The sequence below is a fragment of the Myxine glutinosa genome, chromosome 13 (genome assembly GCF_964187855.1).
Source record: "Myxine glutinosa chromosome 13, kmMyxGlut1.1, whole genome shotgun sequence".
NCBI classification, from domain to species: domain Eukaryota; kingdom Metazoa; phylum Chordata; class Myxini; order Myxiniformes; family Myxinidae; genus Myxine; species Myxine glutinosa.
Genome location: NC_136273.1, coordinates 33069118 through 33085913, shown reverse-complemented (window position 1 = coordinate 33085913; position 16796 = coordinate 33069118). Strand labels below are relative to the sequence as shown.

Below are 16796 nucleotides of genomic sequence, written 5' to 3'. Positions count from 1 at the left end.
TCTGTGGACCCGTGAGCTCTCTCTCTTTCTCTCTCTCTCTCTCTGTATCATAGTGTTTACGCATGTAATCCTCCACAGGACGTTGAAACGGTGCTGGTGTTCCTCCTGTGGAGTCAACAAAGGGTAAACAAGATTCAGAAAGGTTTAACGGGGGGGGCGGGGGGGGGAGAAGAGGAAGAGGGAAGTTTGAAAAGTTGGCCAGGCCTGGGGCCTTCAATGTTTCAGCAGCTGATGTCAGGCCAGGAAATGGACAGGTGTTGCAGATAAGACCCGAGACTATGTTGGAACAGATTCTTAGGCTCTCTGTGATTGCAAAAGGGACAAAAGCAGCTGCAATTTGAAGCCACAACAAATACCAGATTATGGCAGGGAATTTTTTTTAAAAAGTTTTTACATTCCCTTTTTTTTTTTTTTGGAATACCTTACATTAGACTCATAAAAGCAGAATAACAAGTGAGGGCAACATGCCATGCTGACTGTGATTTGTACAATGGACGGAATTAACGATGGAAGTACGCTAACAACTGTCGGAAACAAGGAGAAGCTGACGTTTCGGGCATTAACCCTTTGTCGGAGCGTGTGGTTTCTCCAAATGTTGTTCTGAAGACACTTATAGATGGAGAATAAATAGGAAACTGTCGGTGGCATCATGGACTTCTGTTTTCTTTTTCAAACGGTGACCTCAGGCTCATGGACAGACAGTTGCACAGCACCAAATGCGGAACGACGTGGCCCGCTCGCTCTTCGCCCCGACCGATATCCATGTGAATGCTTTCTTTGGCGGACATTTGAAGAGTGAAGTCATTGCAACAACGCCACAAACCCTCACGTGAGGCTGAGGGTGAAAGCTGTGGAATTTTGTACAACTAGATCAGCAAGGCCTCACTCTGGTGGTGATCTCTCTCTGACGTTGTTCCTGTTTGATGATTCATCATCATTTGATGGGACATTGGGACACCCTGTATCTCATGCAGGACAGGGACAGGAAGAAATATCATTGTACTTTCATATGAATTTCATTGACATTGGTAGAGAATGGTGACATCTACAAATTGTTAAAGCAGTTTCAGGACATGGGTTATACCGGAGGGTTTTCCATTTTCGTCCCAACGTAGTCAGAGCAGGAATGTGGAATTTTCCCTTGGTACCGGCACACTGCAGACGACTCTGTGCAAAGGACACCATGACATCTTTAACGTCCACCATGCTGGCAGACAGGTCCAACCCTTAACCCCAACTTAACATTACTGCCAATGGACGGCGTACTTATTGATGCAATTTTCCTGCCTGAAAAAAACCCAGGATGACGGTTCATCGTTGAGTCGGGATTCAAACCCAGACCAGACAGCTCAACTGAAAGGCCAGTGTGATTCAAAGGCGAGAGCTACCCCTGAGCTGTCCTGCCAGCCCAACGACCGCATAACCACAGCCAAAAGTGTCACGTTTTGTTCAGCTGTCTTTCACTGTGTCCACGTGCCAACAGCTGCAAGCACTAAGCGGGCTGAATGAGGGAGAGAGAGAGGGAGACAGTAAGAGAGAGGGAGACAGTAAGAGAGAGGCTGAGAGAGAAAGAGAGACAGACCGACAGAAAGAAAGACAGAGACAGACAGAGAGAGTTAGAGACAGAGACAGAGACAGACCGACAGAGAGACAGACCAACAGAGAGACAGACCGACACAGAGACAGACCGACACAGAGACAGACCAACAGAGACAGACCAACAGAGACAGACCAACAGAGACAGACCAACAGAGACAGACCAACAGAGACGGACCAACAGAGACAGACCAACAGAGAGACAGACCAACAGAGAGACAGACCGACACAGAGACACAGACCGACACAGAGACCGAACGACAGAGAGACAGACCGACACAGAGACAGACCGACACAGAGACAGACCGACACAGAGACAGACCGACACAGAGACAGACCAACAGAGAGACCGACCAACAGAGAGACAGACCAACAGAGAGACAGACCGACACAGAGACAGACCGACAGAGAGACAGACCGACACAGAGACAGACCAACAGAGAGCCAGACCGACACGGCGACACAGAGACAGACCAACAGAGAGACAGACCAACAGAGAGACAGACCAACAGAGAGACAGACCGACACAGAGAAAGACCGACACAGAGACAGACCAACAGAGAGACAGACCGACACAGAGACAGACCAACAGAGAGACAGACCGACACAGAGAAAGACCGACAGAGAGACAGACCGACACAGAGAAAGACAGAGACAGAGAGAGAGACATTTCCATGGCAAGTATGTGCATGCTTATTTGCATAACTATTATTATTGTCGTTACTGTATTATTATTGTTGTTGTTATAAGCATTACTAATTGTTGCTGTTGCGTTTCCCCGAATGCTGTTGTATTCTATCCGTAGTGAAGAATCATTCACCTTGAGGGTTTGAGTGGACTTTGGGTTTGTGAAACATTTCTCCATGGTTCATGGCTCTTCTGACATTCCGCCTTCTATCCTGGCTGGTGACGGCAGCTTTGGCCCAGGTGGACACAGGTATGCGTTTCTTTAGTTGAAGGTCTCTTTTGCTCTTTTGTTTGGCAAGCTTTAGGACATAAAAGGTCCTCTTTGTCACTTTTAGGTTATAATTCCTGTTTGGCACATTTGAACAATTCCCTCCTACTTTAGAGATCTCAATTTCCAATCGCATCTGCTGTATGGATTTGCCTATTAATGCGACTTTCCTTGTAAGGAACTACAAACCACCAGGAGGCCATTAGGCCCATCGAAGCCTGCGCTATGTATGATTGCCAACTTATGGTTGTTTGTCCATGCTCTATCCTTTTTAATGCTGAGCATCAAGAAAGGAAGCAGCAAGTCTTTGCTGTGACTAGGTTGGGATTTTAAACCAGACTCAGAGCAGACGCTCGAACCATGACATGCCACTGGGTGGGAATGCCACCGACATATTCCATGCAAAACTGGAACGGAACTCGGTAAAGAGCAAACTTCCGCCAGACTGAACAGTTTGTTTTGTATCCACTGATAGGCCGGATCTGGATTCGGACATGAACCAAAATCTAATCGGCTTGTTCTTGTCATTTAACCAACTCGTCCACCAAGTTTAGTCATAAATCGTCCATAACTTTTTTAATATCATGTTATATATCGCTTTTCGCCCAATCTCTCAATGGTCTTCTTCTTCTTCTTCTTATTATTATTATCGTGTCCACGGACAGTCTATACATGGCCCAGCCAAAACTGGACACATTTTTGCGCCTTGTTGTTGAATTCGGCAAGATCTGCAACAGTGCAGGGTTCCTCCAGCGATGGATATTGCAGGAGATGTTGCATGGTCTCTGTGGCTCAGTTCCACATTCGTAAGTTGTCGGGCTGGTTGTACATCCCCATTTCTTTAATATCAATGGTGAAGAATCACCTTTAAAAAATTTTTGTATCCAAATCCATAATCAGATCTTCACCAAAATCGAATCGATTAGTCCTTGTCAGACACCCAACCTCTCCACCAACATTCGTCCAAATATGTCCACAACTTTTTGAGATATCCTGCTATATATCGCTTTCGGCCCTATCACTCAATTGTGAAGAATCTCTTGTAAAACATTTTTTTAAACTCTGATTCGGATCCAGATTCGAATCTTCACGAAAATTGAATCAATTATTCCTTGTCACGCACCCGACCTTTCCACAAAATTTTGTTTGAAACCGTCCATAACTTTTTGAGATATCCTGCTTGATATTGTAGCGGCTACCGCTGGGTTTTCACAATCGCCTTGCACCTATCAAGGACGCGGAGCGATCACCATGCCGGGCTCGTCCAGGACGCCCGGGCAGGCCCGCGCTCAACTTGCCAGGCCTCGGTCGGGACGCCCGGGCATGCCCGGGCAGGCTCGCCCTCAACTTGCCAGGCCGCAGCCAGGACGCTGGGCCACGCCCCCTCTCGCCTTTCCTGGGCAAACGCTCCGGGATAATATGTATATATATTGCTGCCCGATAAACGGGCTTTTCAGAGTGCCTGAGTGTTTGGTTTGATTAAAGCAACTCGGATGAATTCCAGCTTTTTGTCGCGTCCATTCTTCCGATCGACGTGGGAGCCCCAGCTCCTTCATTGGTGACCTACCGACATGGACACGGCAGTCGCCCTTAAACTGCCTACCTTCTGGGAGGCTCACGCGGCAGTTTGGTTCGCACAGGCGGATTCCCTGTTCGCCCTGCGAGGCATCACGGCCGACGACACCCGCTTCCACCATGTGGTAGCAGCGCTCGGTTCGGCCACCGCGGCCCGCGCCCTGAGCCTCCTCGAGAGCCCGCCAGCCGCTGACAAATACGGCGCGATTAAGAAGCTTCTCCTCGACGCTTTCGCCCTCCCATCGGCGGAACGCGCACGGCGCCTGCTCGACCTGCCCGAACTCGGCGACACGCGCCCTTCCGAGCGAATGGACTACATGCTTTCACTGCTCGGCGAGCACTCTCTGGCATTCCTGTTCCGGGAGCTGTTCCTCCGTCAGCTGCCTAACCCGGTACGCCTCGCCCTGGCAAGCACGACGATCACAGATCCCCGGGCCCTTGCCAGAGAAGCCGACAAGATCTCCGCCGCAGGTCAGCGCATCGCAGCGGCGACATGGGACCCACCGCCGTCCGACGCAACACCCATGGCGCCCGAGCACCCGGCACGGTCGACGACCGAACTGCCGACGCAATTGGCGGCCGCTACACCGAGCCGACCACCTCCAGCACGACGACCGGGGCCTCCACCTGACCAAGCGTGGTGTTACTATCATGCCAGGTTCGGACAGAAGGCCCGGACATGCCGACCCCCGTGCACCTTCGGCAGGCCGGGAAACGGCCGGGCCGGCGTTCATTACCAGCCATGAACGCCGGCCACACGGGCAACTTACTGTTCATCACGGATAAAGCGTCCGGACGGCGCTTCCTGTGCGACACCGGTGCCCAACTGAGCGTCATACCCGCCTCTGACCAGGACAGGCAGTCCGCGGTTTGCGGCCCCTCCTTGGTTGCGGCCAACGGATCGACCATCCGCACCTTCGGCCCGCGCAACGTCACCCTCTGCTTCGGCGGCCAACGCTTTGCTTGGACGTTTGTAACCGCAAACGTGCCCATGGCTCTGCTAGGCGCCGACTTCCTCTGCGCACACGGACTGCTGGTGGACGTCCAACGGCGTCGTTTAATCAACGCCGAAACCTTCAGCTCCCTGGTATGCACATTGAGCAGCTCCGCGCCGACCGAGCTGGCATGCGCCGTCCCGGCGGCGAACGAGTTTGCTCGCCTGCTCACGGAGTTCCCGGCCCTCACGCGGCCGACGTTTTCGGCCGTCGCAGTATGGCATGGGATCGAGCACCACATACCAACCACGGGCCCGCCGGTCTACGCCAGGGCCCGCCGCCTCGACCCAGCCAAGCTCGCCGTGGCGAAGGCTGAATTCGACGCGTTGGAGCACCTCGGCATCGTGCGGCGCTCCGATAGCGCGTGGGCCTCGCCACTGCACATCGTGCCAAAGCCGGAGGGTGGATGGCGCCCGTGTGGCGACTACCGCCGTCTCAATGACGCTACCACCCCCGACAGGTACCCGATCCCGCATATCCAAGACTTCTCCGCCCGTCTGGCGGGACGGGTCATTTTTTCGAAAATTGATCTCATACGGGGATATCACCAGGTACCTGTCAGGGCGGCCGACGTCCCTAAAACGGCAGTCATCACGCCGTTCGGCTTATTCGAATTCTTGCGGATGCCGTTTGGTCTCAAGAACGCGGCTCAGGCGTTCCAGCGCTTGGACGGCGTGCTGCGTGACCTGCCGTTCCTTTTCGTTTACCTGGACGACATCCTCGTCGCCAGCACGTCCCGGGCCGAGCACCTCCTCCACCTCCGAACACTGTTCGGGCGCCTCAGCGAGCACGGCCTCATCGTCAACCCGGCCAAATGCCACTTCGGCACGACGGCCGTTGATTTTTTGGGCCACCACATCACCAAGAACGGGGCCGTGCCGCTGCCAACCAAGGTTGAGGCCATCACCACGTTCCCGCGTCCCCGCACCATAAAGGCCCTGCAGGAATTCCTGGGAATGGTGAATTTTTATCACCGCTTCGTGCCCCGTGCTGCTCAACTCATGCGGCCCCTCTACGAAGCCCTCCGGGGCAAGCCGGCCAAGCACGACATCGCCTGGTCCGCAGCAATGGATGCGGCCTTCCAAAGCTCAAAGCGGGCCCTCGCCGACGCAACACTGCTCGCTCACCCGGTGCTCAACGCTCCCATCGCCCTCACCACGGATGCCTCCGACTACGCGGTGGGCGCCATACATGAGCAATGGGTGAACGGGGTTTGGCAGCCACTCGCCTTTTTCAGCCGGCAGCTCCGGCCGAACGAGCTCAAATACAGCACGTTTGACCGGGAGCTCCTCGGTCTACACCTGGCCGTCCGCCATTTCCGCCACCTCCTGGAGGGCCGACCTTTCACGGCGTTCGTCGACCACAAGCCGTTGGTTTACGCCATGGCCAAGGTCACGGAGCCGTGGTCGGCCCGCCAACAGCGCCACCTCTCCGCCGTGTCGGAGTTTACCACGGACATCCGGCACGTCGCCGGCAAAAACAACGCCGTGGCCGACTGTCTTTCCCGGGCCAGCGCGAACGCGGTCCACCTGGGCGTGGACTTTGCGCTTATGGCGGCGGACCAAACCACCGACACCATGGTGCAAGCCCTCCGGGCGGCGGACACGGGCCTCCGCCTGGCCGACATCCCCTTCGCGGACACTGTCCTGCTCTGCGACGTCTCCCAAGGCCAGCCTCGCCCCATCGTGCCCGTCACCTGGCAACGCCGCATCTTCGCTTCCCTCCACGGCCTTTCCCACCCGGGCCGGAAAGCTTCCCAGAAGCTGGTGTCGGCGCGATTCGTCTGGCACGGCCTTCGTCGGGACGTCCGCGATTGGACCAGCACCTGCACGGCCTGCCAACGGGCCAAGGTCCACCGACACACCCAGGCCCCGCTGGCACCTTTCACCGTGCCCGAACGACGTTTCGACCACGTCAACGTGGATCTGGTGGGCCCCCTCCCCCCGTCACGGGGGTTCACACACCTGCTCACCATGGTGGACAGGACCACCAGGTGGCCGGAGGCCGTTCCCCTCGTCTCCACCACCACCGCCGACGTGGCGCAGGCTTTCATCGCCACCTGGGTCGCCCGCTTCGGCGCACCGGCGGACATCTCGTCAGACCGCGGACCACAGTTCACCTCCGAGCTGTGGGGCACGGTCGCCCGCAACCTGGGGGTCAAGCTCCACCGTACTACGGCCTACCACCCCCAAGCAAACGGGTTGTGCGAGCGATTCCACCGCTCCATGAAGGCCGCGCTCATGGCCGGCCTTCAAGACGGCGGTTGGGCCGACCGGTTGCCGTGGGTCCTTTTGGGCCTCCGCACGGCCCCCAAGGAGGACCTCCAGGCATCCACCACCGAGCTGGTCTATGGCCAGGCGCTACGCGTCCCGGGCGAATTCGTGCCCGACGCTACCAGTCCCTGGTCCGCAGCTCACCAGCGCTCGGACCTCCAGGAGTCCGCCCGACGGTTTGCCCCCGTGCCAACATCCCACCACGGTGACCCCCAGTCCTACGTCCCCCCAGCACTTCGCACAGCGGAGTATGTTTTTGTGCGTCACGACGCACATCGGGGGCCACTCCGGCCGCCGTACGACGGGCCCTTCCGGGTGCTGCGACGGGACGACAAGTCGTTCGTCATCAACATCGGCGGCAGGTCGGACCGGATTGCGGTGGACCGCCTCAAGCCGGCGCACGTGGACGTCGACCACCCACCACGGGTGGCCCTTCCGCCGCGGCGAGGCCGCCCCCCGTCCACGGTGCCCCCCACTCGACCGCCCACCACCACACCGGACCCCCTCCCACGACCCGCCAGGGGTCGCTTCGGCCGGGTCATCAGGACCCCCCTCAAATTGACCCTGCCGGTGCAAGTCGATTCTGGGGGGACGTGTGTAGCGGCTACCGCTGGGTTTTCACAATCGCCTTGCACCTATCAAGGACGCGGAGCGATCACCATGCCGGGCTCGTCCAGGACGCCCGGGCAGACTCGCCCTCAACTTGCCAGGCCGCAGCCAGGACGCTGGGCCACGCCCCCTCTCGCCTTTCCTGGGCAAACGCTCCGGGATAATATGTATATATATTGCTGCCCGATAAACGGGCTTTTCAGAGTGCCTGAGTGTTTGGTTTGATTAAAGCAACTCGGATGAATTCCAGCTTTTTGTCGCGTCCATTCTTCCGATCGACGTGGGAGCCCCAGCTCCTTCAATATAGTTTTTGCCCTAAGCTCTCAATGGTGAAAAATCACTGAACTAGAACGGCACTCTTCAACGTCACGATGTCGACTGATATGCCTCCGCCCACATTATTACATCATTATAATACTTGTATCAAATTTGATTTAAATCCATTCAGTTGTGCCCAAGTTAGCACATTTGTACCTGACATGACCTCTGACCTTTGACATATTGACCCCAAAATTTAATCAGTTCATGTTTACATCATTATACATACCTGTACCAAAGCTTTAATCTAAATCCCTTTAGCTGTTCACAAGTTCTCACATTTTTACCTGACATGACCTTTGGCCTTTGACCTCAAGAACCCCAAAATAGAATCAGTTAATATTTACATCATTATACATATCTGGACCAAGTTTGAATTATATCCCTTTAGCCATTCTCAAGTTATAGACCTATTACAGACTTTGACCTTTGACCTCTTGATCCCAAATTCTAATCATTTAATCTGTAAATCATTATGCATACCTGTACCAAATTTGAATTGGATCACTTCGGCCATTCTCAAGTTATAGACTTATTACAGACTTTGACCTTTACCGTTGACCTATGACCCCAAAATCGAATCACTTCATCTTTACAACATTGCACAAACCTGTACCAAGTTTGAATTAAATCACTTCAGCCGTTCTCAAGTTATATACCAACTAGCAGAAGTACCCGGCATTGCCGGGCGGGGGAGGGGAACGGGGGGAGGGGGAAGGGGAGGGAAGGGTAGGGGAGGAGAACGGGGGGGAGGGGAGGGGAGGGGGAGGGTAGGGGAGGGGGAAGGGAGGGGAGGGGAGCAAAGGGGGTGGGAGGGGGAGGGGAGGGGGAAGGGGGAAGGGGGACGGGAAGGAGGGGAAGGGGAGGGGGAAAGGGAGGATGGAGGGGGGAGGGGGAGGGGGGAAGGTGAGGACGGAGGGGGGAGGGGGAGGGGAGGGAAGTGGGGGGAGAGGGGGGGGGAAGGGGAGGGCCAGTCAACAATGACGTTGCAGTTCTCATGGTAGGAGAGCAGTACAACAATCGCGACATCGTCCTGCATCTTCGCGACAACAGCACAAAGCGGATTTCGGAGACTCACCGATCCTATGACACCCTCCAGGACCGGCGTTGCCGGGTGGGGGAAGGGAGACCCGTACATTCCCAACCCGTACATTCGCCCTCTCGACTCAAGCTCACTCGGACAAAAGCCTCGCACAAATCACACTGTGATATATGGTGCGAGTCTGGCGGCGAGGATGGAACATCACGTGATCGCTCTGAGCGAATCAGCGCGCTGCTGTGGCACAGGCTGAGATTCAGTGTATAATGTTCCTCGCTGAAATGCGCTAAGTTAAATATGAATAAAAAACATGGATCTCGTCATCGGAGATCATTTTTAGGTATGCCATGTCCTTCCCAGGCCCAATGGCCATGTCTATGCCAAAAATCAAGTACGTGAGCGAGTTTGGCGCACTGAATTGAAAATATATAGAATGCTCATACTCAATGCTCAATATATAGAATGCTCAAAATGAAAAGTGTAGCCGCCGTGTCGCCATCTTGGTTAGCACGACTCAACCGACTCGCTTCGCGGATCCCGTTTGTTTTGAACGTGTCCCAGATTTTAAAAGCCAGACAACTGTTAAAATGCCATTTTGTGCGGCAATAAACTGCTCCAATCGGTTACGGAAGGGTTGTGGAAAGACGTTTCACAGCTGTTTCAAAGACGTTTAATTCATATCGCACAAAATCGACAAAAATCGACACAAAAACACGATCGCACCAAAGGTGAAAAAACGCAATCGCTTTTCGCTCTGAATTACGTGCAAACGCATGACGGAAATCACCATCGCCCAGCATCGAGTGCCAACCAAGATGGCGCCCGGTATCTGCATCTCCACCTGTGTGGTGTGAATGGCAATGGTCATTCTATATATTTTCAGTTCAGTGGTCTGGCGGCAAGGATGGAACATCACGTGATCGCTCTGAGCGAATCAGCGAGCTGCTCTGGCACAGGCTGAGATTCAGTGTATAAAGTTCCTCGCTGAAATGTGCTGAGGTAAATATGAATAAAAAATATGGATCTTGTCAAATATTTTTAGGTAGGCCATGTCCTTCCCAGGCTCAATGGCCATGTCTATGCCAAATATCAAGTACGTGAGCCTCTCCATTTAGGAGTCTATAGGTAACGCACAAACAAACTGTGTTTTATATATATAGATTACAGGTTTGACCTTTGATCTTTGACCCCAAAATCTAATCACTTAATCTTTACATTATTATACATACGTGTACCAAGTTTGAATTAGATCACTTCAGCCGTTCTCAAGTTATAGACCTACTTCAGTATTTGACCTTTCACCTCTTGACCCCAAAATCTAATCAGTTCATATTTACATCATTCTTCATAAACTTACCAAATTTGGTCAGAATCCCATCACTGGTTCACAAGTTATCGCGGTAAGAGTATTTTACTAAACATGACCTCTGGCCTTTGCCCTTTAACGTCGTGACCCCAAAATCTAATCTGTTCATCTTTACCTCATTATACATACCTGCACCAAGTTTGACTAAGATCCTTTTAGCCATTCTCAAGTTAGACCTACGACTGACTTTGACCTTTGACCTCTTGACCCCAAAATCGAATCAGTTCATCTTTACATCATTATACATAATTGTCCCAAATTTGGTCAGAATCCCATCATAGGTTCACAAGTTATCGCAGTAACAGTATTTTTTACCTAACATGACCTCTGGCCTTTGCCCTTTGACCTCGTGACCCCAAAATCTAATCAGTTCACCATTACCTCATTATACATACCTGCACCAAGTTTGACTAAGATCCTTTTAGCCGTTCTCAAGTTATCACTGTAACGAATAACCTATCACGGACGGACGGATGGACGGACAGACAGCAGGACGGACAACCCGAAAACATAATGCCTCCGGCAACTTTGTAATCCGGAGGCATAAAAATGATCGGATCTGGATCCATATTCAGATCTTCACCAAAATCGAATCAATTCTTCCTTGTCACACACCCAACCTCTCCAGCAAATCTCATCCTAATCCGTCCACAATGTTTTGAGATATCCGTTGACAAACAAACAGACAGACAAACCAACAGGTGTGAAAACATAACCTCTATCCACCTTCAGTTGCGGAGGTAAAATCAATGACAGTACATTATATGACGTCCTTATGTTTCATGTAATACATCTAGAAGATCTGTCACCATTCTTAAATCAGTGCAGTACAAGTAAAAATTCCAGAAAGGAAAATCTAAAGTCTAGCCTCGTAGGCCTCAACCTGAGCCTGACCTGAGCCTGAGCTTCCATGTGACCATCGGGACATGAGTGTGACAGGATCGCCGTCTCACGTTGTTTACCAGGAATGAATAACGCTCCGTTGTCCGAGAAGGTTCGTACCATGACGTGTGTTTTCCATGGAGCAGAGCAGCATTAAGCATAGGCACAGGCCTGTAGGCCTCACGTTGCACATTTATACCATTGGCATGGCCTGCAGATAGAAATGTAGCATCAGATTGGCAAGAGTAGCAAAAACCCTGCGCACCATATACGACCTTCACCCGTCCCGAGATGAAACGTTGCTCGGGACCACAACACAGACACGTGTTTTCAATTACACACTTAATATGGTTTCTATGCGCAGTCGCTGAGGCATGCAAGGGCAAGGGTTCGCTGTAAACTCTGAGAAAGTTTTATACACACAGACCAAAGCTAACTTCGCTAATTATTTGTGTTTTTAATCAACGTGCAGGCGCCTCCATTTCGATGCCAACGTGGTTCGTTACTCTCTTGGTTTTAAAGGGTCACGGTTTCGTTTGCTGAAACTTTCACCGGTGATCCTCATTATTACCTCCGCCACCGGACATGGATGGAGCTTATGTTTTTATCCTTGTCTGTCTGTTTGTCTATTTCTCTGTTTGTGTGTTTGTTGGTTTGTCTGTTTCTCTGTTTATCTGTTTGTTTGTCTGTTTATCTGTTTATTTGTCTGTCTGTCTGTCTGTTTATCTGTATGTTTGTTTGTTTGTTTGTCTGTCTGTTTGTTTATTTGTCTGTTTATTTGTCTGTCTGTCTGTCTGTTTATCTGTATGTTTGTTTGTTTGTTTGTTTGTCTGTCTGTTTGTTTATTTGTCTGTCTGTTTGTTTGCTACTTGCCAGAAAAGATTCCAGCAAGTATGTTGATCGGTTGGTTTGTCTGTTTGTCTGTTTATCTGTCTGTCTGTGTGCAGCACTACGTCTACACCGTTGCACATAGAATCGCCAAACTTTACACACATATTTATCTTGCCCTGGAATAGACTGTGCCCAATTGATGATGTCATCGGTCAGGTGATTCGGCCGCCATCTTGGAAAAACAGAAAAACTTTGCACCTCTATATCTCCGAAAGTGCTGAATAGAAAAAAATTAAGACGACTCATTGTAAAGAACTCTCCATGGGGAATACAATATGTTCATTATGATGTCATAGGTGTGTCTATTATGACGTCATAATTCGACAAGTACAAAACTTCATCAGATCAAGATGAAATTTATTGAGCATAATCTAGGAATAAATTAGTTTAGATAATGATGACAAAATAGATGATAGTAAACAAATAATGATGACGTCATCGGTCACGTGGTTCGGCCGCCATATTTGTCCAAAATGGCCGATAAAAAAGTATATTCCGGCAAGTCCTCGGTCTCTGACCGATTTTTCATTTGTCTGTTTGTCTGTTTCTCTGTTTGTCTGTCTGTTTGTGTGTTTGTCTGTTTGTCTGTCCATTTGTGTGTTTGGCTGTTTGGCTGTTTGTCTGTCTGTCTGTTTATCTGTTTGTTTGTTTGTTTGTTTGTTTGTTTGTCTGTTTGTTTATCTGTCTGTTTGTCTGTTTATCTGTCTGTTTGTCTGTTTGTCTGTTTGTCTGTCTGCATGTCTGTTTATCTGTCTGTTTGTATGTTTGTCTGTTTATCTATCTGTTTGTTTCTTGTCTGTTTATCTGTCTGTTTGTTTGGTTGTTTGTTTGTCTGTCTGTTTATTTGTCTGTTTGTCTGTCTGTCTATCTGTCTGTTTGTTTGTTTGTTTGTCTGTTTGTCTATCTGTTTGTCTGTCTGTTTATCTGTTTGTTTGTCTGTCTGCTTGTCTGTTTTTTGTGAACAGGATATCTCAAAAAGTTGTGGACGGATTCGGACAAAGTTTGGTGGACTGGTCGTTTGTGTGACACGGACAAAATGTTTCTATTTTGGTGAAGATTCGAGTCTGGATCCGGATCAGGGAACTTTTTAAGTGATTCTTCACCGTTGAGTGATAGGGCTAAAAACGATATAAAGCAGGATATTTCAAAAAGTTATGGACGAGTTATGGCAAAAGTTGGTGGACGAGTTGGTTAGATGTCAAGAACAAGCCGATTCGATTTTGGTTCAGATCCGGCCTATCAGTTGATACGAAATGTAAACTGTTCCACATGGTGGCTGTTTGTTCTCTACGGAGTTCCGTTCTGGTTTCCTGAGTGTTTTGATGGACCATGAAAGTTGCCTCGATTCCTAGAAATCCCGACGCAACCTTTGAGATGTCTTTTTCCCGACAACTAGAGCAAGCCGTATGAAAAGTGTAATTGTGAAGGGGATGGAGGGGGCAGGGATAGTATGTGCACATCTGGAAAGCATATAATTATGATCCTTACAGTTTATACAATCCTTGTATGGGATTGAATGGGGCAGTGGAGGAAGGGGGTCGGGAGATTGTTCTGAAAATACGGACCGTTTTGCATGATCTTGGCATCAATGGTAATAAAGAAGGATTACACTCACTCCATGCTTTAAAAAAAACATTCCTATGTGTTCTTCTTCTTCTTCGGTGACTAACTCTTGTTTTTTACCCCCGCTAGGTAGTTTTCTGTTTTGAGCTGGCAGGGTAGCCTGGCCTAGAGGTATGCACACTCGTTTCTGAGCTCTCTAGCCCTGGGTTCGAATCCCGACCCAGCTATAAACTGTCATCCCGGTGTTTCACAGATAGGGCGATTCATTAAGGTGTGTACCATCCCTCAGATGGACGCCAAACAGGGCGTCCCACATCTGCCAGCATTAGTTGGTGGACAATTACAACGGTCCCATGATAGTGCCTTTCCCGAAGAGTAGGCAGGTTATCTCTGGAACTCTGAACAAATTACAGATTTCTGCTCAAACGTATTTAGTTGGACATCAAGCTGGCACCAGGAAACTCACCACCCTCTGGGAAAAAGATTTTGTGACACTTGCTGCAAACAGCATTGAAAAGGAGGAACATCTGTGCCGTGTTTCGTGTTTTTCACTCTGAAAGTTTTGAGGGGAAAAAACTTGTACGAAAAGGAAAATACAGTATATTTTAGTTCCCCCTCATCCCACCTCATCCCACCTCCCACACTCCTCATAATACGAAGATGGCCCGAAGCCAGTGACTGCCTTTGTGAAATTCTTTAACACAACGACGTGTTCCAAATGTAATATCTGAGTCAAAATGTAAAACAGATAAATATAAGAGTATGCATGAGTTCAAGGACATGTGAGAAAATATTTAATGCAAAGAGGAAGAATTAATTTGAAGTCGGAAGAAGTAAAGAGATTGATTAAAGTATCAGCGTTTCTGTTGTGGAATAAAACTCAGACCTCTTGCAATAAATGAGGCTTTATTGAACTATTTCTCATACCAATCCTACAACACAAGAATACAATTTATTAGTTCCATAAAAAGGCAATCAAAGCATACATCTCTTTCTAGTTCCTTGCAAGCAAGCCTTTACGTACCTGTTAAATCTCAGTAATCTACAGCGCTGGGATACAGTGTGCCACCTCTAGCGCACTGAATGGACCCGGTCTATATAAGCTCCCTCCAGGTCATCCCTTCACGCGGATAGTCTCTCCACTCAGCTCGAGACAATACAACATATTTCATCACTGTTTCATAATGCAATGTAATACTGTAGTGTATAGACAAATCCTACTACAGTATGTTAAATATGGCAATCCTCAGTACGTGTGTAAATCTGAAAATCATAGAAAAAACAGGGCTGGCCTAATCTCTAGCAAACTTGCATATGTATATTCAATCAATAAATATGGAAAATGTGAAATACAGTCTTTGACAATGCAGAGCAGATTGAAGACAATGAGGGATTTTGGCATAGCAATAATATTGCACCTTATTCTATTGTGAATTTAACAATTGGGCCAAAATAGGTTTGTATTCTGAGTTCTCATTTTACGCATGTGGATCTGGTGTGAGTTTCTCTACCACATTTGGGATAATTATTGGCATCGAGGAGGAACTACATTACGATGACTGGTAGAAATAAGGAGCGGTTTCATGAAGGTGGTGAATATGTCGGTTCTCCTTGCAGCAAGGGGAACCTTCATGATCTTTCCTGGGAAAACCACATTTCCAAGCTCGCCTCCAAAGCCAGTCGCCGACTGGGCATCCTCCATCATGCGAAGTCCTTCCTTGGCACACCTGAGCTCCTCACCACATACAAGGCTTTCATCCGCAGCTCAATGGAGTACTGTTCTCCCCTCTGGGCTGGTGCTCCTGCCTCACACCTAGCTCGTCTTCACGCTGTTGAAACCAAAGCGTTCAGAATCATTGGAATCTCCCGCGATGACGCTATCTCCGAGGGCCTTTCACTTAATCACCGCAGGCAGGTTGGTGGTCTTTCCGCCTTCTACCGACTCCTCTCCGGCCTTGCTCCCCCAGCTCTCTCTGGGCTCTGTCCCCCAAATATTCCTGCAGGTCGCACAAGATCTGCCTGCAACCCTCTTATGGTTAAACTGCCAAAATCAAGACTCTCTGCTCACCTTCACTCCTTCATTCCTCTTTTCTCCCGCCTCTGGAACAAACTCCCTCACTCTCTTCAATCCCACTCCTCCCTCCAGGTCTTTAAAACAGTTGTTCACCACCATCTCTTATCTTCCCCAATCCAAAACCTTGATCTTTTCTACCCCTGCTAATTTCACCCCAAATCCACTTTTTTGAGGTGACTTTTGACTTATTTCCTGGAAGTCCTTGGTGTCCTTGCGTTTTATACCTATCCTGCCTCCCCCCAGGCCCTCTCCCTCCAAAACATCTCCCGATGTCCCTGCTCTCAAATGTTGTGTTTGTGTGCTTCCTCCCCTTCTCTCCCCATCTTGTCGACCGCTCTCCTTTTTATATACTTTGTTTGCTTGTTTGTTTGATAAATGTTAGCTCTTTCACGAGCCTCGACTCTGTAAACAAACAAAAAAAAAATGTGTTGGTGGTGCCCTCTGCCCAGGGTCAGGTCATGGGCACAAACCCGTCCTCTCCGCACTCCAGGGAGACGACCAGCCAATGCTCCTTAAGGGAGTGGGTGCTTCTCGTTAACTAAATAAGGGGGTTTAGGCCTTGTCGAGCTGAGCGAGGTGCTCTCACCTACATTTTAAGGAGCGATCAAGCAACAATTTTCCCACACACGATGTGCTGTGAGGTGGGTCTTCAGATGGTGT

General features: G+C 49.9%; 2 protein-coding genes across 4 annotated transcripts in view; one reads left to right on the top strand and one right to left on the bottom strand.

Moving 5' to 3' along the window:
* The window catches only part of LOC144888650 (uncharacterized), a 648249-nt gene that overhangs the window by 204776 nt on the left and 426677 nt on the right, over positions 1-16796 (bottom strand). The window lies entirely within an intron of this gene.
* The window catches only part of LOC137438808 (discoidin domain-containing receptor 2), a 129404-nt gene that overhangs the window by 15005 nt on the left and 97603 nt on the right, over positions 1-16796 (top strand). For 2 of the 3 annotated variants that reach the window (XM_078767287.1, XM_078767288.1), the window contains one exon: positions 2402-2533. In XM_078767287.1, coding sequence (XP_078623413.1) covers positions 2467-2533 — 67 coding nt within the window. In that variant the 5' untranslated portion in view covers positions 2402-2466. Of the gene's footprint in view, positions 1-1511; positions 2278-2401; positions 2534-16796 lie in introns of those variants that run through there. The other variant, XM_078767289.1, reaches the window with a different exon arrangement.